The 19,657-nt window shown below is 53.1% G+C and overlaps 5 protein-coding genes and 2 pseudogenes across 7 annotated transcripts, besides 2 other annotated features; 3 read left to right on the forward strand and 4 right to left on the reverse strand.

Moving 5' to 3' along the window:
• Positions 1-223: 223 nt before the first annotated feature.
• Positions 224-1,015, forward strand: NCS54_00829500 (Hypothetical protein; the record flags this gene model as incomplete). Its single annotated transcript, XM_053153687.1, has 1 exon — positions 224-1,015. The coding sequence occupies one exon, from the start codon at positions 224-226 to the stop codon at positions 1,013-1,015; it is 792 nt and encodes a 263-aa protein (XP_053009662.1).
• Positions 1,016-1,024: 9 nt separating this feature from the next.
• NCS54_00829600 (Hypothetical protein) lies at positions 1,025-1,738 on the reverse strand (the record flags this gene model as incomplete). Its single annotated transcript, XM_053153688.1, has 2 exons — positions 1,025-1,326; positions 1,414-1,738. The coding sequence occupies 2 exons, from the start codon at positions 1,736-1,738 to the stop codon at positions 1,025-1,027; spliced, it is 627 nt and encodes a 208-aa protein (XP_053009663.1).
• A 686-nt stretch (positions 1,739-2,424) lies between these two features.
• Positions 2,425-3,498, forward strand: NCS54_00829700 (N-acetylglucosaminylphosphatidylinositol deacetylase; the record flags this gene model as incomplete). The annotated part of the gene is made up of 3 exons (XM_053153689.1): positions 2,425-2,647; positions 2,757-2,859; positions 2,958-3,498. 3 exons carry the CDS (start codon positions 2,425-2,427, stop codon positions 3,496-3,498), a joined length of 867 nt encoding a protein of 288 aa, XP_053009664.1.
• A 304-nt stretch (positions 3,499-3,802) lies between these two features.
• On the reverse strand, positions 3,803-5,444 carry NCS54_00829800 (Hypothetical protein; the record flags this gene model as incomplete). The annotated part of the gene is made up of 5 exons (XM_053153690.1): positions 5,219-5,444; positions 4,292-5,170; positions 4,169-4,246; positions 3,925-4,113; positions 3,803-3,867 (listed from the first exon to the last, which is right to left on the reverse strand). Exons 1-5 carry the CDS (start codon positions 5,430-5,432, stop codon positions 3,803-3,805), a joined length of 1,425 nt encoding a protein of 474 aa, XP_053009665.1. The 5' UTR covers positions 5,433-5,444.
• A 2,378-nt stretch (positions 5,445-7,822) lies between these two features.
• Positions 7,823-9,268, reverse strand: NCS54_00829900 (Hypothetical protein; the record flags this gene model as incomplete). Its single annotated transcript, XM_053153691.1, has 1 exon — positions 7,823-9,268. The coding sequence occupies one exon, from the start codon at positions 9,266-9,268 to the stop codon at positions 7,823-7,825; it is 1,446 nt and encodes a 481-aa protein (XP_053009666.1).
• Positions 9,269-13,448: 4,180 nt separating this feature from the next.
• On the reverse strand, positions 13,449-14,899 carry NCS54_00830000 (annotated as a pseudogene). The gene is made up of 4 exons: positions 14,705-14,899; positions 14,277-14,643; positions 14,019-14,227; positions 13,449-13,964 (listed from the first exon to the last, which is right to left on the reverse strand).
• Positions 13,449-14,899: a sequence feature.
• A 2,484-nt stretch (positions 14,900-17,383) lies between these two features.
• On the forward strand, positions 17,384-19,285 carry NCS54_00830100 (annotated as a pseudogene). Its single transcript has 3 exons — positions 17,384-17,426; positions 17,492-18,097; positions 18,150-19,285.
• Positions 17,384-19,285: a sequence feature.
• Positions 19,286-19,657: the final 372 nt, after the last annotated feature.

The raw sequence follows: 19,657 nt of genomic DNA on the forward strand, positions 1-19,657 counted from the left end.
GGTGAAATAGAGGCCAGAGTGAGATGGATCACGTGTGGAATCACGTGTGTTTCATTTTTATATACGAGGTTATTGTGGCGTCAGCTATCAGCGTGGCTGGACGTTGCGCGAGTCTTTCATTCACTAAACTTTCCACAACCCCTTTTATGATGGCAACCCAGATCCAATAGTGACGTTGAGAAGTCTTCAAGTTGTGCATTCAGTTGCCATCCCTTCACTCTCAATGGATGCCAACGGACAGCAAGACTCGCCGCTGTCCATCAGCGCCAACATCGCGGGCATCCTCACATTTGTGGTCGCAATCATCGCCGCCATCTACGCCCGGCTCACGTACCTGCGCAACAGTGACGAAGAGTACTTTCGTGTCAAGACCTCTTTGTCATGGTACAAGACGGAATCTGCGTGGTTGGCAGACCTCGTGACAGCCATCAACGCCCAACACGAAGGCTTTCATGCCTACCAGCCTGAGCATCAGATGTACACCTTCGTTATGGAAGATCTCTTAAATCTTGAGCAACGCCTTCTTGATCTGGTAGCTGAGACGGAGGCTAAAGCAAGCATTGGCGATGAAGGTCAGAGGTGGACATTGGTGCCGCGGAGTTGGCGTGGTGGCCGGACGACGGTTGCCATGGCCTGGTTACCAGTGCGGACGAAGGCGCTGGAGCTGGTGAGGCAGCGAGAGGGATTGACGACCAGAGTCCAGTTTATGCAGACGAGTATGATCTCGTCACGACTGCGGGACCTGGAGTCGAGGACAAAATGGCGCGAGATGAAGATGGACGAGAGCTCACGCAAGCTGGAAGCTCTGGTTGAGAGCCAGAGGGATCGGATTCACCGGTTAGAGGAGCTCGTGAGCCGATTGACGCACCAGGATCAAAGTCTTTCGCGGGTCGGGACCTTGACAAGCCTTGGAGTTAAAAGGAGCGAATCGATGGATTTATTTGAGGATGATGTTTCCACCACAGTAGGCGAGCCCGGGGAGGCGGTTCCCGCAAGAAAATTGACCAAGGAATAAATTCGCAAATTATTTGAAGCCGTAGCCGTGCGTCCAACCGTATCCAACTGCAATGAGCAGGCTGGTGAAAGCCCAGAGGAGGTCCAGTTCGATAACAGCCCAAAGCCACAGGCAGCCTACGGGCGGAGCCTGCTTCAGGACAGCAAGATACCCGTACTCATTGGTAATATAGATGATGTAGCAGCCGGCGGAAATGCTCATGGTGAAAAAGATGAGTTGGCGAAGAGGCTCTTGCCAATCTCTCGGGACGAAGGGGGCAAAGGTCGGAGCCGAGTAATGAGGGTGTAACACGTAGAAGAGACCGATGAACACTGTGTAAGGACGCTATGTTAGCAAACAGAATGCAAACATCACGGCAGGCCAGTTCAAAGAGAACAGCCTGATCATTGTTGACCTACCGAGCCATGCGACAAGCGTCCGCTGGACGATTTGAATCCACAGAACCTCAATACCATACTGCCGCTGCACAAGCACATCAAAGGTAAAGTGCAGCATAGCCATCGACACGGTCCATAGAAGAGTCTCGAGGATTCGTTCAGCTCTGGGGGGTAGGACAGGCTCGTTATTGTCCACCTGGCGCTGTCGACGGTCGGCTTCGGCGAACAGGTCACGCTGCTTTGCAAAGTTGAGGAGGGTCTGCTCGCTGGGAGCGGAGCGGTCGGGATGCGCATATTTAATGTCCTTGGCGGACTTTTCCTTCTTTTCCTTGCGTTGACGAGCCATGGCTTGGGTAGATGCGAGAGGTGGGTGGATGACAAAGAAGGATTGTTGCTTTGTTGAAGTGAAGCTTTCAAAGTCCTAGAAGACGTTGGAGATGCTAGCTCTTGACAAGTGCATCTGGACAAGTCAATTGATTTCCTATGTGGGTTTAGCGTGTTTATCCATGGACCCCTGAGTCTCTCATGACATCAGGGTCTCCCATCCCACTCCCACTCTGGCACCGGCGCCTTTCCAGGGGATCATGCGCTGAGCCGTAGCGCTTGTCGACCACTCGGGGTTTAAGCAGCCCGCTAGCCGTTAGCAGGTGGTCAGCTGCTAGTCGCATTCCAGGGTCGACGGAGCAAAAAGGTGGCATTTGCGACAGCCCTCGTGCCAGTTTCCCCTCCACGGCGTCTTCACCTCCGATTCATCTTCACCTTGTCTCGTGACACATTCACCTTTCTTGTTGCTTGTTGTTGGGGGATTGAATAAGGGCGCGCTTTCAACAGTGACTTGCTTTTATTCTTTCCTCTCAATCTCTTGATCTTAGCAATATAGCGACAGATCTGTTGCTTACAACCCCCCCACGACACCAGCCACCAAGCCTCCAGATTTCTATCGCGACCGATCAGACGAACGACGAAGCCTATCCAAGACCGCGCACGACCGAGTAAACCCCCGATTATACAGAATCGCATACGCCCGCGACCATGGACTTCCTCCTTATCCTCGCCGCGCTGGCGGTTATCCTCCCCGGCCTGTACATGTACCTGGCCAGCGTCGCACAAACGAGCTGGCCGGCCCTCAAGAACAAGCGCATCTGCCTCTTGATTGCGCACCCGGACGACGAGGCCATGTTCTTTTCTCCTACGGTCCTGGCCCTCACGAGACCCGAGATGGGTAACCACGTAAAGATCTTATGTTTGAGCACTGGTATGAGCCGCCGACAGAGACGCCTAGTCACCCCGATTACAAGCAGCGGGTAGAAAGAAGAGCAACGTTTTTTGGCTGATGGTTTTTTTTCTTTTCCCGCGCTGTATAGGGAACGCAGATGGACTAGGAGATGTTCGCAAGAAGGAACTAGTCAAGAGCGGCATGACGCTGGGCTTGAGTGACGAGGATGATGTGTTTGTGGTGGACAACCCGTACGTCCAGACCCGTACACCCTCCAATGTCTCCTCGGAGGGATTGGAGAGGGCAAACAAGCTCCCGCCAAGCTGACGCAGTGTACCATCTTCTACAGGACCGACTTTCCCGACTCAATGACCAGGATGTGGGACAAGAACATGATCGCCGGCCTCCTCGGCAGCGCATTTGCGCCCCAGTTCGGCCACCAGCGCGCCAACAACCTCCAGCCCACGGCCAACATCGATGTGCTCATCACCTTTGACAGCTACGGCGTGTCGTCGCACCCCAACCACATCTCGCTGTACCTCGGCGCGCGATCCTTCGTCCAGGCGCTGACCAGCGAGTCGGCGTTCCCGAGCCCCGTCGACCTGTACACGCTCACCACGGTGGGCATTGCGCGCAAGTACTCGTCCTTCCTGGACGTCTTTGCGACGCTTCTGTCTTGGAAGAGCGCCAAGAATGAGGACAAGGCGCACCCGGAATCTCTTGTCTTTATGAACCAGCTTGTCGGTGGTCATGCGTTCGGTACGGCCTGGCGCGCCATGACGGAGGCGCACAAGAGCCAGATGGTGTGGTTCCGCTATGGCTGGATTACTCTCAGTCGATACATGGTTATCAACGACCTGCGCCTGGAAAAGTTCAAGGCGCAGAAGTGAAAGAACCGAACAAAGGTGTTGCATAGCCCGGGGCGTTTAGGACGCACAATGACCATTTGACGTTCCTGTACTCTACACCTATATGAACCTAGGTAGGGGATCTCAACAACGGAATGCTGGTTATGATACAGGTTGGATGTATGCTGAACTGGACTATGTCATTATGGTTTAGATGCTTCATGACGGCGTCAATTATACATATAGATTACATGCTTTCAAAACTGGCGAATGCTCCCCCAGATTACATTATTCATATGGATGCTCTGTTGATCCATGCAATATCATTACAAAGTAATACAACTGGCTAAGTCGACTTCAACGCCCCCTTTTGCATCACCTGCTTAAACACCTGCAGCGCAGTCTCGGGCTCTGTGACTCAAGTTAGTCCACCACAACTCATCAGATTCCCAAGGACATGAAACTCACGATAATAAGGCACCGAGTGGCCAGCCTCAAACACTTTTAGGAAAGCCAGGTTATCAACGACCTTGTACCTCCCGTGAACCTTGCCGTTGACGGTGTAGTTGCGCAGCGCCGTCGCTGCAAACTCGGCCTGGCCGGGCCACTCGAGGGCATCAGCTGCCCAGAGGTTACCCTCCCAGTTGCAGATCCAGTCTGCACAGTATCATGTCAGTCACATTCACTAGATGAAGCACAAGTTGTGACCTACCTGTGTCTCCGGCCCAGATAAGAGTGTTGATGCCACGCTTCACAACGTCTGCTAGCGGCCCGAGAAACGAACGTGCACCTATACAGTCAGTATCACACAAAACATCACCAGAGAACCACTCACCATCTCCTGTAGTCTCCATGTTTGCGTACACTTCGTCACTACACTCTGCAAACCGTGTTCTCGCGCCAATGGCCTCCATGACGTCCGCTCTCGTGATGTAGTCGACAAACGTCTCGGGCGGATCAACATCATCCCTCCCAATACGAACATCATAGACGTTAAAGTCGACTCTGCTCGCGATGTTGAGGTTGACATACATCTGCTCGTTGCAGACATAATCCGCCCTCGCGCACCCCTCATCCTGCCCCTCAGCCTTGGTGCAGTTCTCGTACGCCGGAAGGCAGTAGTCGTCGTAAGCATCCAGGAAGCGCCCAATGAGCTCGTCGTTGAGGATCTGCTTGTACTTGTTCCTGTGGGCGTACGTGGCGTACGACTTGAACTGCATCTTGGGGTCGATCCAGCCGTTGTTGATGCCCAGCGCCACCATGTCGAGCTTGTGGCCCTCGATAGCGCCGGTATCAATAGCGTCGTTTTGCTTGAGAAAGTAGTCTGCAAACTCGGGGCCATAGTGGCCGCCGTAGGATTGAGAAAACAAGCCAAACTCACGGGACTGGTACTTGGGGAACCTGTCCAGGAAGACCTGCATAAACTTCCAGATATAAGGGGCCGCGGTGATGGTCGAGTTGACGTCCAGATCCCCAACGCTGAAGCCAGTGCCGATGGGCTGGTCGATGTATAGCATGTTGGCGTACTCGTTCCATGAGTGAGGGTTCAGCGAGGGCTCTGTCTGGTTGTCGACAAAGTGGCAGGGACCGTGTTCCTGGAAGAGGCCGACCATGGAGGAACATCCGGGACCGCCGTTGAGCCAGAGAATAAGGGGCGCGTTGCTGGGATTGTTACGAGCCTCGAAGAACCAGAACCACATACTATGGTTTTTACCTTGGTCATTGTTAGTACAAGCCAAAGGGCCACTGCCTTATCACGTACCAACCGAGAGGTATCCCGAGTGTTGGTCAACACCAGGCGTCGTCTCGCAGATGCCCGAGTTGGAAACATATTCGAGCTTCGAGTCTGTGGCGGCATGGTTAAAGACCTTGAGGGTGGGCGGCTGCTTTGTCCTGAACTGGAAGCTATCAGGAGTAATGCCCGAGAGGGCGTTCACAGAGGCAACGAAGCCCAGGAGAACCGTCGAGAACCGCATCGCGACTTTGTCTTGTCTAATCTAGAACTCAGAACATCCCTCGACTCCCCAACCCGCGCGGTCCGACCAACAAGGCGATTCTTCTATTTATAAGACAATCTTCTCCTCCACGGCTATCAATAACACGTCCCGTTATGGAGACGGGGACGATCCTCGTGTGGGACCGAAGAAACGAGATCCCGGTTACTCACCGTCATGGTCTCAGGCGACGCTGTTTCAATGCCATTAATCCTTCCAACGCACACCCCAGACCCCTGTGGCTGTCACGTCAGTGTCCATGCAGTAGCTCTTTTCCCCGACAGACGCAGAAGCTGAACGCGCTCGGACGGGATTGGATTCCCGCTATTTAATATAGAATAGATGCCGTTGCTTCAGGTGGCTCCTCAAAACATGCAGAAACGACTAGCTCTCTCCAATATGTATTATTAGCTGTGGTTCCAGTACGATGAAGAGGCATCTCTGCACAGAGAATGCCCCCCTTCGCATTGGACCTCCTCATCTCAGCTCGCAAAGCGAATGCAACTCGAGACATGCGCATTGTTGGTCCTCGCCTTCACTCACATGATCAAGGATCATCATCCCTGCCACAATCCTCGCACCTAAAAAGGGAACAGACGGTTCCTAACCGGGTCCATGATCGACAGGGGGTTGCCAGCTCGGGAGCAAGATCTTCACTACCGGAAGCACCCCTGAGAGGGCCCACGCTTTGAATGGACAATGATACGCAGCAGTTAATATCAAACTGCAGAGTCGTGACACGACCACAGACTGCACGGTGTAACCTGGATGTATCCGCCGAGTTTGGGTCAGGTTTATTGATCACATCGGCGAATTAACAAGGGCGACTGTATTATTCTGTGTAATCTCATTTGTGATATAGAGTACAAGACGTTGCCGTGATCCTTTAGTTCCAATTAGACGCGACAGCCGGAAGGGTCTCGTGTTGAACAAGAGACCCAGTGGTATTCAAGGGTATCGGCGCAATGTCCTTCATAGCATACTCTTGGACAGTGAATCTACAGAGCAACATCCATTGGAAGGGAGACTAGTTGTGTATCGTGGACTGCATCATCTAGGTATGGCCGAGCACAACCTCACGATCATAGGAAGCGTGGCTCCTTACAAGCCACCAACGTTGTGAGATATGATATGCGCCTCTAACTGACATCTCGAGTATGTAACCTCTCCAGTCTTTGTTACATCTTGATCACCCAGCAGCCTCAGTAGGTCTATTCACACCCGTGAAGACTAGGCTTCCAAAAACAGTCGACAATAGACTCTCCAGCCACATTCCCCGTTTCCTTCGACCATCGAAGCCAGTTCCCCTCTCCCTTTTCATATCGCTCTCATGAAGCTCATCGCCTAATTCGAGTGTCTTCCGACCACGGTCTACGTACTCGACATGTTCTCCGGTGATCTTGCGTACATACGTCCCCTCAAGATGCCGAAACGACGCACAATCATCACAGTCGAGATGACAGACTTTTCAGACAAACAAAGGAAACGTGATCGCGGAGCGGAGGGTTCCAAGTCTGTTCAGGACAAGGACCGGAACATACTAGCTTCGAGAGTGATACGATAAAGACCAGAGGGCGAAGTTGCCTTTTGTTCCTCAAGAGGCTATTCACAAACATGGCCTGTTCTTTGTGAACAACCTCGTGGCCCCAGTATCAGACGTGATACAGCTTGGTCTACGGCATATATTCACGCTTTTTCATGCAACCTCATCACTGTCACTCAACCTCGTGACCATCATCAACCTCCATATATCTCCGCCTTGGAAGCCTTCACTATCTCCTTCAACGGTCCACATCTACGCAACCCTTGCGCAACAATGTTCTCGTCTGATAACAAACAAGTATCGGAATCTCCGACCGACTCGGAGGTTCTGGACAACGGGAGCGCCTCGACGTTCAGCATAACTACTGACAACAGTTGCGCAGAATCACAAGGCTTCACCACAAACGACACCGTCTGTCAGTGTGAGTGCGGATGCGATACTTCGGTTACCGGAGGGGCCCTCTGTGGATACTGTCGCAAATTCTGTGCTTAGGTGCGACAGGACGGCCAAGGGAAGACCAGATAGGCTACACGGAAGCTGTCTACAATGCCAAGCTCAAGTTACACTGAAGGAAGCGGTGGGAACTCCTGTAGATAGCCGGAACTCTTCGATACATCAACAGGACCAGTCTTTCTAAAGCACGCCAAAAGTCACCCTAGAAAGCAAACGCCAAACAGTTCATGTCATATCTCGTTAATTCAAGTCAATGCTCTTATCCTATCCATATGGTATATCCTCCCAATGCCTATATACATACTATGTAAAACCCATCCAGAAACGCCAACAGCGCACAAGTACACGCAAGATCTACTCCTTGCTACCAGACCGTTTAGAAGTGCACGCTTCGCTTCTTCTTGATCTTCTTCTTCTTGTCCTCCTCCTTCCGGCCGCTAAAAAAGCCGCTCACACTCGCCGCCGCAGGGCCAGCATAGGGTGCCGCTCCTGACAAGAGACCTCCAAGGCCCTGGCGCTTCCTGCCATCTCCGCTAGGGCCCGGCTGAGCGTGTTGCGGCGGCGGCGCAAAGTAGTTTGGCTGAGGTGGGCTGTTGGGAGTAGGTCCAACGCTATTCGGTCTCGGAGGCAGACCAGGCGATCCCGATGGAACATTCAGGGCTCCAGAAGCAAACTGAGGTCGTGGAGGCAATCGTGGTGACGTGTTGGTCGGGCTCGTCTGGTTTCCAAAGTCCTGGCCGTCCATGCCGTACTCGCGACGCAAGCGCTCAGTCTCCTTGTCAATCTCGGCCTCTCTCCTCCGGCGTTCCTTTTCCTCATCCTCGAGCATCTTTTGGATCCTCTTGCGTTCATTCTCCTCTTGCTGCTCACGTTCCCGAGTCTGCCGCTCTTCCTCGGCCACCATGGCCTTCAGTCTTTGCGTTTCAGCGTCAATCTCGGCTTGGCGTTGGGCATCGTTGTTGGGTGCCTGTGTTCTAGGCGGCGATGACGGACGGTTGTTGCCAATAGCACCGGACATGCTTGGGCCAGCCGGAGGTCGGGAATTCTGGCGTCGTCGACCACCTGAAGAAGCAGACAAGTTGAATGGATCATGACGCGGGTTGAGGTAGAGATCTCGGATGGTCTCAGCACTCATGAGGAGGGCAATCTCAAGGCCCCTACGATCCTCAATCTCAACACGCGCCATATTAGGCTCGTAGAGGGTCAAGGTCGAGTCGTGCTTTGCCCGGAAGAAAGCAACAGTGATATCGGGTTCCTTGCTCTTTTTTCCACCCACGCTCTTTCCAGTCATATAGCATGTCATATCTTTGCTCAGACGGCCATCGCGCTTCCAGCGAAAGACAATCTTGGGGACCAACTCCGAAATGGCCGTCCGGTCTGCATCCTGGTCAATCTGGCTAGCACTGGGCAGCTTGAATGACCTCTCAGGAAGCTCAAACTCCCATTGGTTCGACTTTCCCCAACTCCCTTGGTTCTGCTTAACTGGGACAGCCTGGTCGGGGTTGTAGAGCGAGATGGAAAAGTTATCGGGGGTGACGGGAGTCTTGGGTGGCGGGTTCCCATTCTGGGCGCGGACTTCAGCGGCTGACAGTGTGGGCTGGACCCAGTCAGGCTTGAGGAGAACTTCGGCGTAGAGCACCGACGGGTTTAAGGAGTCGAGCAGGCCGATGGCGTACTGTCCGGAGGCATCGCTCGGCGAGGGCCGCTTGAGGAGATACTCGGGCGCGGGGTCGGATCCGTTCTGTGTGAAGTAGAGAAGGGTGTTGAGGGGGTTCTCGGATGAGGGCTTGAATCGATATGTCGGAAGGTTTTCGTCAAGCATGTTGCCGACTATGTCCTGTAATCAGGAACTCGGTTGGGGTCGATTCGTGTGGTTAGAGTCGGACGCAGGGTCCTGGGCGGTTACAAAGCTCTGTACAGGATGACGTATGCTGTGGTACACGGGTACGCAGAACAGATGAGAATGAGCGAGTGGATGTCTCAGTGATGGATGTTTAGAGAAATAGAAACGAAAAGGACTCGCAGCTGACAGGATGTTTGAAGATTTAAAAAAGGTGAAGCAGGCTGGCTGGAGGGCGGGGCAGAACTGGACAGGACAAGGCGTTCTCTCAACCTAAGTCCTAAGCTGATGAATGCTTGGCTTGGCACACCACGAGGACACAGGCTGCAGCAGATGGTGCTTTGAGGTCACCTGGCTTTACAAAGGAGGGCTGTCGAACAAACTTGGAAATGGAACAAACCAAAGAAATCTATAGAGCTCTTCCTCTTCATCTATAAATCACTCTTCAAGATCCCCTTCCTCTATATACTCCCCGTTATAGCCCGTTCGCAGGTGCGAGATGCCCCGTCCGTCCCGCCAACGTCATGAACGTGCGCGTGAAGCTACGCCACACTCGGCCCGTGAATGGGGCTGTGCATCGTGCCAGTCCTGGGCGGCTCGCCATTCGTTGCTATTCCCGTCCTTGATCCCTGTCGCTCGCTGTGGCTAGGACGCGCCTCAGAATGCGAAGTCGGCTTTGAATTGTCCGAAGGGGAAAGCCTCCAAGTGATCGTCCGGCTCTTGCGACGAGCCAGCCAGAGACTGACGCGGACCTTCCAGACGGACTCTGTTAAGAGAAACGAGTCCGTCCGTGGCAAACGAGTAACGCGCGTCAAGATTATCGTGAGCCTCACTATCCGCGTCAGCCAGCTGAGCTCAGCTGCTACATGTAGCTGAGGCATTTCAATGCAACGTCCATGGCTTGTACATGACCCTTGCGCGAAGAGCATCTTTCTTTTCTCTATTCATCTTCCTTCTAGAGAAATCAACATGCAGAATCGACATCAGGCTCGCACTCTATCCATGCTGTCTTATGATGCAGAACCCCCAATACTGGAAAGAAACACGTCTCTGAACGTGCTGAGACTTTGCCGACCCAGAAAAACACCCGCCCCATCCCAAGAACGCCATTTATCCAATGCAAAACCCGAATCCATGTATCATGCCTTCTCATGCCATCTCTAACAGAGCTCGTTCGAAATACTCCCTCATGTCTCTTTTCCCGTCATCGCTACGTTCCGAGACGTACGCTGATTCCCTCTCTTGGCGTCGGTTCATCCATTTCCTCGACTCTCCCATGGACACTTGACTTGACCGCAGAAAACGTGGCGGTCGCCAAGTCTTCCGTGTCTGGCGCAGCTTCATTCCTTCGTCTCCAAGTTTCAAAGGCAAGGTCCCTCGATGCCTATGCCTTGCGCCAAGTCGTTGTTGTTTTGTGCGTAAATCGAAGATCGTCCTCCGTTCACGGAGCGCCAGTCAAGCGGGGATTCATGGGCACATTCAGCCTCCCGTCCACCTCATCATCTCGTATCGCGGCATACCGCTATCTCATCCCTTGTCGTTGTCTTCGTATCTGGGGTATCAATGCACAATGGATGTTTCGTTTCCAGACGGCTCTTCATCCAAGAGCATAAGCGTGTGGGCTAAGTAATCGCAAGCCGGCATGCTAGGCAGGCGGCACGCGACTTGCCGCATTCTCTTCCTCGTCAGAGGGGGGCGGGCCCCGACGTCGTCTTCGTCTTCGTTGTCGGTCCTGTGGCCTTGGCCTACAGCATGGGTACCAGCAGCATACGAAGCAAGCAACAATGAGACCGATAGCTAGACCGATAAGAAAGCCGCGCATAATCTTCTCGCCATTTGATCCCCCCTTGGCGATGCCCATGAACTTGTCACGGAACAAGTCGTTTGCGAATGAATCCGTAGGAACGAGACTACCCGTTGTCCCCGCCGTTGAGGAAGAGTCCTCCTCAGGTGATGAGGAGTGCTCGCCTCGGGAAAGAAGCAGTAACATCGGTGAAGCGGGCATGGTGCCGAATAACGTAGAGCGGCAAGCAATGCTAGCCACCGACCGAGCTCAAAAAGGGAGCAGACGACTCGAGTTGGCGAGTAAGGTTAATAATTCTTTGTTTCTTAGCTGATCGTAAGAACCCAAAGAAAGGTAGGTTGCGAGAATCGCGGGGAACAATTGAGCGGGAGGCGTTCGGATGGTCCGGCCGATCCGAGGATGACCGGAGCGGCGACGGACTTTGAGATGGTGGTCTGGGGATCGGCAATAGGCGCAAACGAGAGTCCGCCTTACTCGGGTTTGGCCTTATTCGGAAGCTCGAGAGGAAGGTAGGCAGCGGAATGCAAAATAAGGTAACAACACCAGAAAATGCGACGATGAAGCAGTCTCAGGCAGTACCAGCCACTCTCAATGTCGACACCGAAACACCACCGACACTCCGGCGCAACACGGCTGTCAGCACGGCACGGGAACAAGGCGAGCGCAGATGCGGCAGCGGCAACAAACTTTTCGACACGTAGACGTTGGGGACGACCTCATCCCGCAAGACAGGATATGCAAGATGAAGAGTGACACCTAATCTGTCAATAAAGGAAGTTGTAAGAGAAAAAAAAGGAAAAATCCGAGAGGTTGAAAAGTGGACAGACTACGATGGGGGTTGGGATTTTGTTGGCAAGGAAGAAAATGGATGGAGGATCAAACCTCCCGCTAAAGCGCTCAAGCAATCCAAGCAAGCAAGCATTGGATTCAGAGAGGCCCCTCACTGTTCCCATCCTCCTTCCCCAAAGAACCACCCAGTGAAGGGGAATCCTTGACCATGGGCAGGGAACAGCCATCCGGGGCCTGTGTTCCGTCTCGTCTCTTCCACTCTGCTTCTCCCTCTCTCTCTGTTCCCCCTCTCCCTTGAGCCTGACTCTCTCTCCCTCCACGTTATGCTCACTCGTTTTGCCCCCGTCTCCTCTCTTGCTCCACGCCACGCCCGCCCGATCAGCGCGGATGCCAAGACAAATCCCCAAGTTGCCAAGACCACGACATGCGCTTCGCCGTGTCACCGCCGGGGGGGTTTGATGCAAATGCGTTGGCGCGAGCGAGCTGCAAAGAAGGAAGGAATCCTGTGGCTGAGGTTGAAGATGAACAGCTGTCGAGGGCGTTAAAGCTGCCATTCAGAATCACCGCTTCACCTCCAGACGCTCGAATTCGAAAATGGTGTCTTCGTTTTTCCCTCGACTAACTTAAATCCCCGCCCCCGGTCTTCTGGCCCTCTACCACGTCACAGTGGCCTGCAAATGCGGGCTTTTGGGTCTCGATGGTTGGTCGTCAGAGTCGTGGCGGTGCCTCCCCCGCAGCCGGAGACCGCGGGGTGGCTGATAGAGTTGCGACGGCGTCAGGGGAGAAGCGCGAGCGGGCTGGGCGACAAGTCTCCGTCGGCTAAATGACTCGGCCTCGGCCATTCAACCAGAGTCGTCTGACGAAGACATTGTTTTTGACTGGTGATGGGAACCCGGGACTGGGAATGGGGATTCACCCCAGATCTGCCCATGAAACCAATCCAGATACATTCCGCGCATCATTTGGTTGTCTACGACACGGACCCCGGTTAAATGCAGTTTGAAGCAACATGATAAGCTTAATTGAGCGCTTGTATAATCCAGGCTTTATTTCCAGCGGATTCGCAAGCTTATTTGTCCGACATCCACAGGCATTGAGGCATCACACAGGCCGTTGAAGATTGCCTCAAAACTCGAAGCAGCAACAAAGAACGTATTTCACTCCAGAGCGGCTACACACCACAGGCAAGTTAAGTCTTAGGATCCAATATCAGGACAATGCGTCAAAAGACATCAGGTCCGCGCAATTTAGCACGGCCAAATGCCTGCGAAGTTGCGTTTAGATTAACCATACGGCTTGATGTTCATCTATTTGAGCTACCATTAACCACGAATGTCCAGCATTAAAGCATAGAGATTATCTTTGTCCAATGGGCAGGTTAGTATCACATATGCAACAAGGCTACGTGCAGGAGAGCCGCACCAGGTTAAACGGAAGGATGTGCCTTCCCATCACGCTTTTCAATCAAGGGAGAATCTAGTAATCCCCTTTGCGAATGTACACGTGACACTTGCTCCCTCTTTTACAAATGAACTCGTTTCTTTTGCATTGTTTGCTTCTAAATCTAATTTATACTCGACTGTCAAACGTTGATCCTTTCCAGCTATTGCCGTGTTCTATTTCGGTCTTGCCTTTTACGCCAGGCTGCCCGTATAACGCTCGCGCAAGGTCTGTCTCTCCGCCTTGTCTACTTTGGCTGTTTTCTCGGACCTCTTCGATCACTCGAACTTCTGTGTCTTTTCGGATACCATCGCCAGGAAGATACTCGTCGCTGCTGGCACCTTCTGTGATGATGGGATACTGGGAGAATGCATCACCCTTCTTCCGCAACGTACCCGTCCCCGTCGTATTCTCGGTATTTATATCGTCCAATCGAATCGAGCCCGGTAGAGGATTCGTCGGCCGCTTCGAAGATCCGTACTTGCCGGAGAAACCCTTGGATATCTGCGACATGTATGATCCAAGAATGGGCGACAGCTGACGTCTAATGAATGGGAAAATCATGGGCAGGTTCGTTGTCACGACTGCCACAAACGTTTCTCGCACAGCCCAGGAACCAGCCTGCTGAGCGCCCGTCAATGGGTTCTGGGTTGCCAGTTAGCGACATTCAAGAAGCTCGGTGGACAAGGCAAGTCATACCGTCACGATCAAAACACAGCGCAGTATGCCAGCTGCAGTAACAAAGATGCCACCAGAAAAGAGCGTGATCAGTCCAATCTTTTTGGGCATTGGAAGCCGTGCTGACCAAAGCATCGGCACTGGAATCGACAACAGGTATAAGTCGGTCGCCGCATTGAGCACAACTGTCACGAAGATATCGATGTTGGAAATCGCTGGCTGGCAGTAATCTAATAACGGTCAGTGGACTGGGTTCTCTAGAGCAAAGACGGCACGTACTCCCAGGATCGGGGTAAATCTGCCAGTTCTTGTGGAACGGCTGACATCCAAGCAGAATGGACAACAGGACTGTGACCCAAGTCACAAAGATGAGCCCGAAGCCGATAAAGATCCTCGGCCGATAGTTGTCCAGACCCTCAGTGAGTCGCAGATAGAAACTGCACATAGCCGCTTTGAGTACCCAGAGCAGGAATGTGTAGGTTGACCATCCTGCAATCTGTGTCTTGGACCCATTGACTCGCAGCCTATACTCTTCGCTACCCGGATCAAGGGCTTTTCTTTGTTCATCTGTCATGCCATTGTTGGCTAACCCATGCCAGAAAGCCCCGACGGAATATGCGAGTGCCGTTTCTATCGAATATGCGATCTAGATGCCGACCATGTTAGACAACAATGAGACATTGGGAAGCAAGGCAGGGGTCCCGTACCGCGGCTACGACCATGAGGTAGTCATCTGCCTCGAGTCTCCGAAATCCCACAGCAGAGACCCGAGCATACGTCCGAAGGATAATGAAGCCCAAGCCAATACCCAACAGGGTGAATGCCTCAGTCGTGAAGCTATCCATCTTCAAGAAACCGATGGCAGAGTCACACCCAGAGCGGAACGAGAAGAAACGGAGTCGCCTGTCAATATGGGGGGAAGGAAGAGGCTGCTTAAAGAAGAGAAAGGCTTGGCAATATCCGGGTTCATGGATAAGCTGCTGCAAGTTTGCCAGCCGAAACTCCACAAGTAAGAGGAACTCAACTTAGCGTCGGTGCCATATCCTTGGATATTTCACGCCAAAACACTCCGATGTTACTCCTTGACAGCCATGACTAGTTTGGGAAGAGTTCACGGAAGGAATGGAACGACCATCTGCCCGGTTCGGTAGATGTCCCTGCTCTGAGATACGTGAGTTGTGGAGTGTGCCGGCCATCCGTTTCAGGACCACGAGCTGATCCCTAATTCTAGCTCCTTTTCTAGTCCATCTAGAGCGACAGCGAAACCTTCACAGAGATGTCGCCAAGGAGGACGTGGCCGGCCAGGATAGCCCTGACTGACTAGCGTTTCCCCATGTGTTTGGAGGACTGATACTAGCTCTCACCTCTCACCAGTGGTCTCTCAGTTGAATGACTGACCTTTACGCCGAAACATCCTCCGCCCTCGGTCATTTGTGTCTCACCGGAGCCTATCCTCAATTTTCACTCTCTTTCCATGATCTGAGCCGCACCATGTTGCCGATCCGCTAATGCCCCGGGCCGTTACGCCCCTTTTTGAACAAAGTTTTTCATAACCATTGACGAACCAAGTGACTGATCACAGATCAACATGAAGATCAGTGACCACCATCCAGGAGTACGACAGGGGCTCCTGAGAAGGGTGCGGAATCAGAGCGCACTCTTCCATGCAGAGCATGTGCCTGACTAGGGTTCTAGATAACAGCCTAACAACCACTGGCTTGCTTCTCGCAGAAGGCTAACGTCAGGAGTCAAAACCCCGACTGGATGAAAACCCGAGGGGCTTCAGCCAGCATGGATGGTGGCGATGAATCAAGTCTTGTCATCACTAACGGGGACATCGAGTCCTCTTGGTATTCCTCATTCGTCTCGTTAGTGCTCGTTTTGTCAGGATCAGGGCCCGGCTATCTCCCTTCGAGGTCGCATTTGATTGTCGAGGCTGGAGCCAGGGTCACCGGTTCCTGGCTAGGTGTTTCCTCGACAGGTGAGGAGGCATAGAGCGTTGGGCTACGAAGACTACCGAAAACACAGGCCTCAGCATGGTACGCGCTGGTCTCATGTGGGGATGGAAGGGCCGCCCTGATAGCCGTCCGTTCCAGCGTCACATTGGGCCTGAAGGTGGCTGCATACTGCAAGCTGCAGGTGAGCGAGGTCTAGAAGTGGCTGAAGCGCCGCCCAAGCAGCATTCCAACCCGCCATTGGGTCCTCCTATCACGGGAGAAAGGAGAGTGTGAGGAGTTGACCTGTTAGATGCTGGCTGACCGTGACTAGACCTTGACATTATCACATTTCTGGCTCCCCTTTTACGACTGACGATTACGCAGCCGACGTTGAACCGTTTCCAGGCTTAAAACAGGGGACGGTCTAAGAAGAGACGGCGTCTGGCAACGCCCTTACCAATGGCTTCTAGCGCGAGAAGTGGTCCCGACGTGTTACTCATGTTCAACTTCAGTTGATGCTGGAGATGAGTTGAACTCGAGTCCACGTCATGTCCAAGACTTGACATGGCTCAGGGTCCAGGATCAAGGTGCTGCCAGAAGCGAGAGTGGCTTTTGTCAACAAGAGCAAACAAACTTTGGCGCTGCATATACTGATACATTGCAAGGATGAGATTGTGTCAGTTGCGTCCTTTTTAGAGACATGCCCTGAAAGGTCTCTCCTATATGTCTGCGATTCCTTGCCATTGGCGACAGGCCAAGCATCAGGATCGTCACGCAATGCAACACAAACGACGCCGTCTGCGGGGCCTCGCCAAAACACCACAGACAATATTGCTCCATCCTACCCTTGCAGGACCCGTCAGTGCCGTCGCGGGATCCCTATCCGCGGGTGGAGTCGCGATATTCTCATCATTTCCAGGTCCCAGGCGGCGGCTCTCGTCTGGGGTTCTAAACTGAAGAGGGCTCAGTCCCACATCTAGATGTTTGATAAGAACCCAACTGGCCACAACGTGCACTCGAATGGGTATCGCACTATCCCTCGCTTAATCCAGTTTGTTCAGCGGCCGGCACACTAACGGTAGTGTCAACGGCGAGCTGAGGGCTCCATCTCAAAGGGCGCTACTGGGGACGGTAGCTCGGGTTCCGTCCGCCGGAGTGTTTGGAACCCCTGTCTCATCCGGGCTATCGTTCCTGGCTGGAGAGACATGCCTGGCACTATATCGCGCTGGCACTCTGGGGTCTGTCGTCGTATCGCAGGACGGATGAATGGTGCTGGAAGCCCACGCATTCAGGGCAGGGCATGCATAACACTGCTATGGGAGGAGCTAAGAGTTGGGGGGGTCTCCCTTTCCCCCTCTCTTTTTAAAGATTGATCTGGTCCTTGCTCTGAGGCTGATGTGACCCTGAGTTCTTTTCCTACCTCTTCGAAGGAATTCGATTTGACCTGAGCGAACAGAAATGGAGACTCTTGATTTTGTTGTGATAGGCGCCGGTAAGCACGACAACTACTACTCAACCCCAAGTCAGTACAAGAACTGTCAGCTAATTCGTCTCCAGGCTGGGCCGGTTTGGCCTCGGCGAAGACTCGCCATCAGCTGCATCCTGAGGAATCGCTAGCGGTCCTCGACTCAAATGCCACAATCGGTGGCACCTGGTCGAAGCAGCGTCTGTATCCCGGCCTCAAGAGCAACAACATGCTTGGGACCTACGAGTATCCTGACTTTCCCATGGACTCGGAAACGTTTGGGGTTCTGCCAGGCCAGCACATCCCCGGCAACGTGATCCATGAGTATCTCACCAAGTACGCCCAGAACTTTGACATCTTTGACAAGATCCGGTTTGAGCACAAGGTCGAGTCAGCCCAGCATCAGGAGGATGGCGGCTGGATCTTGTCGGTACGAGATGTCAAGGCTGGTCGAGACGTTCAGTTGTTTGCCAAGAAGCTGGTTGTCGCCTCGGGTCTCACCTCACAGGCTTTTCTGCCACATTTTGAAGGTGAAGAGAAGTTTGGCGCTCCCATCTTCCACGGCAAGGACTTTGTTAATCACGCGGATACTCTCCAGACTGCCAAGTCTGTGACGGTGTTTGGTGGTACAAAGACGGCATGGGATCTCGTGTATCAGTATGCCACCAAGGGGGTTGAGGTGAACTGGGTCATCCGCGGTAAGTATTGGCAACACCAAGTTGATATCGGTACAACAACTAACAGGTTTAGAATCTGGTCATGGCCCCGTCTGGATGGCTCCTCCATATGTGACGCCTCTCAAGAAGTGGCTCGAGAAGCTCGCTCACACTCGCATGCTGACATGGTTCAGCCCATGCAGCTGGGGCGCTGCAGACGGCTATATCAAGACTCGCAACTTCTACCACGGCAGCTATGTCGGGCGCGGCATCGTCAACAAGTTCTGGGACATCCTGGCTGGCGACGTCATGACGCTGAACCAGTACGACGCGCACCCGGAGACGGCCAAGCTCAAGCCCTGGAGCCAGGCCATGTTTGTGGCGTCGAGTTTGTCCATCCTCAACTACGAAACTCCCTTCTTCGACCTGGTCAAGGACGGAAAGGTCAAGGTGCATATTGCAGACATCACCAGCCTATCAGAGCGGACAGTGCACCTGTCGGACGGGACGGCGCTACAGTCAGACGTCCTCTGCTGTTCGACAGGTTGGAAGCACGTTCCGCCTATCAAGTTCCTCCCTGAGGGCATATCAGAGGAGCTCGGCATCCCTCACACTCCTTCTCCCGAGTCATTCCCTCCCAAGTCGCTCGTAGACCAGATTGACAAGGAGATTATGGAGCAGTTCCCCCGTCTCAAGGACCAGCCTGTGCAAAACGCCAAATACGAACCGCTTCTGAAGAACAAGGGCGTCTCGAGCAACGATGCTATTACCCCTGAGACGTCTCTGACACCATACACGCTATACCACTTCATTGCGCCTCCGTCATCCCGCTTCCTCGCCACGCGAGATGTCGCCTTTACCGGTATCTTGATGAACTTTACCGTGTCCATGATTGCGCACGCGCAGTCCCTCTGGATCAACGCCTACTTTGACGACAAGATTCCCTCACTGCCTCGTGAGCCGACACCTGATGCTCTCACCAAGTTCCAGCACGAGGCAGTGCTACACAGCCGATTCTGCAAGTGGCGATATCCGGCTGGTTACGGACACAAGTTCCCAGACTTTGTGTTTGACGCAGTGCCGTACTTGGACCTGTTGCTGGGCGATATGGAACTCCCTATCTACCGCAAGAATGGCATGGCGGCAGAGGCAACAGATCCGTATGGTCCAGAGGACTATCGGACATTGGTGGATGAGTGGAAGGAGAAGCAGGCTAAGACAGAGGCTTGAGCTGAGGTGCAGATGTAATATCCGGGTGGCTATCGGAATGTTGTACGAGATACCTAGAGGCCAGCGAACATGTCTAACCCTTTTCTATTATTCAAATGCATTTGCTGCAATCGTTAACGGGGTTTTGGATATCCAGCCATTGCTCGTGATGATCTCTACTAATCCCTTCCAATCTATTGGGATGCATGGTTCTTTTGCGGTGTAGGAACACCACACGCCATGATGCCTACCGACCCATGTATAACAGATATTTAAATATCACCACAAAAGATAATCCGGCATGATCAAATTCCCATATCCTCTACAAATCCCATATTCTGCCTGACACCTTTTAGGCAGCTGCCAGGCCTTAAACTCCAGGGTGGTACCCTT

The sequence above is a fragment of the Fusarium falciforme genome, chromosome 6 (assembly GCF_026873545.1).
Source record: "Fusarium falciforme chromosome 6, complete sequence".
Classification (NCBI taxonomy): Eukaryota; Fungi; Ascomycota; class Sordariomycetes; order Hypocreales; family Nectriaceae; genus Fusarium; species Fusarium falciforme.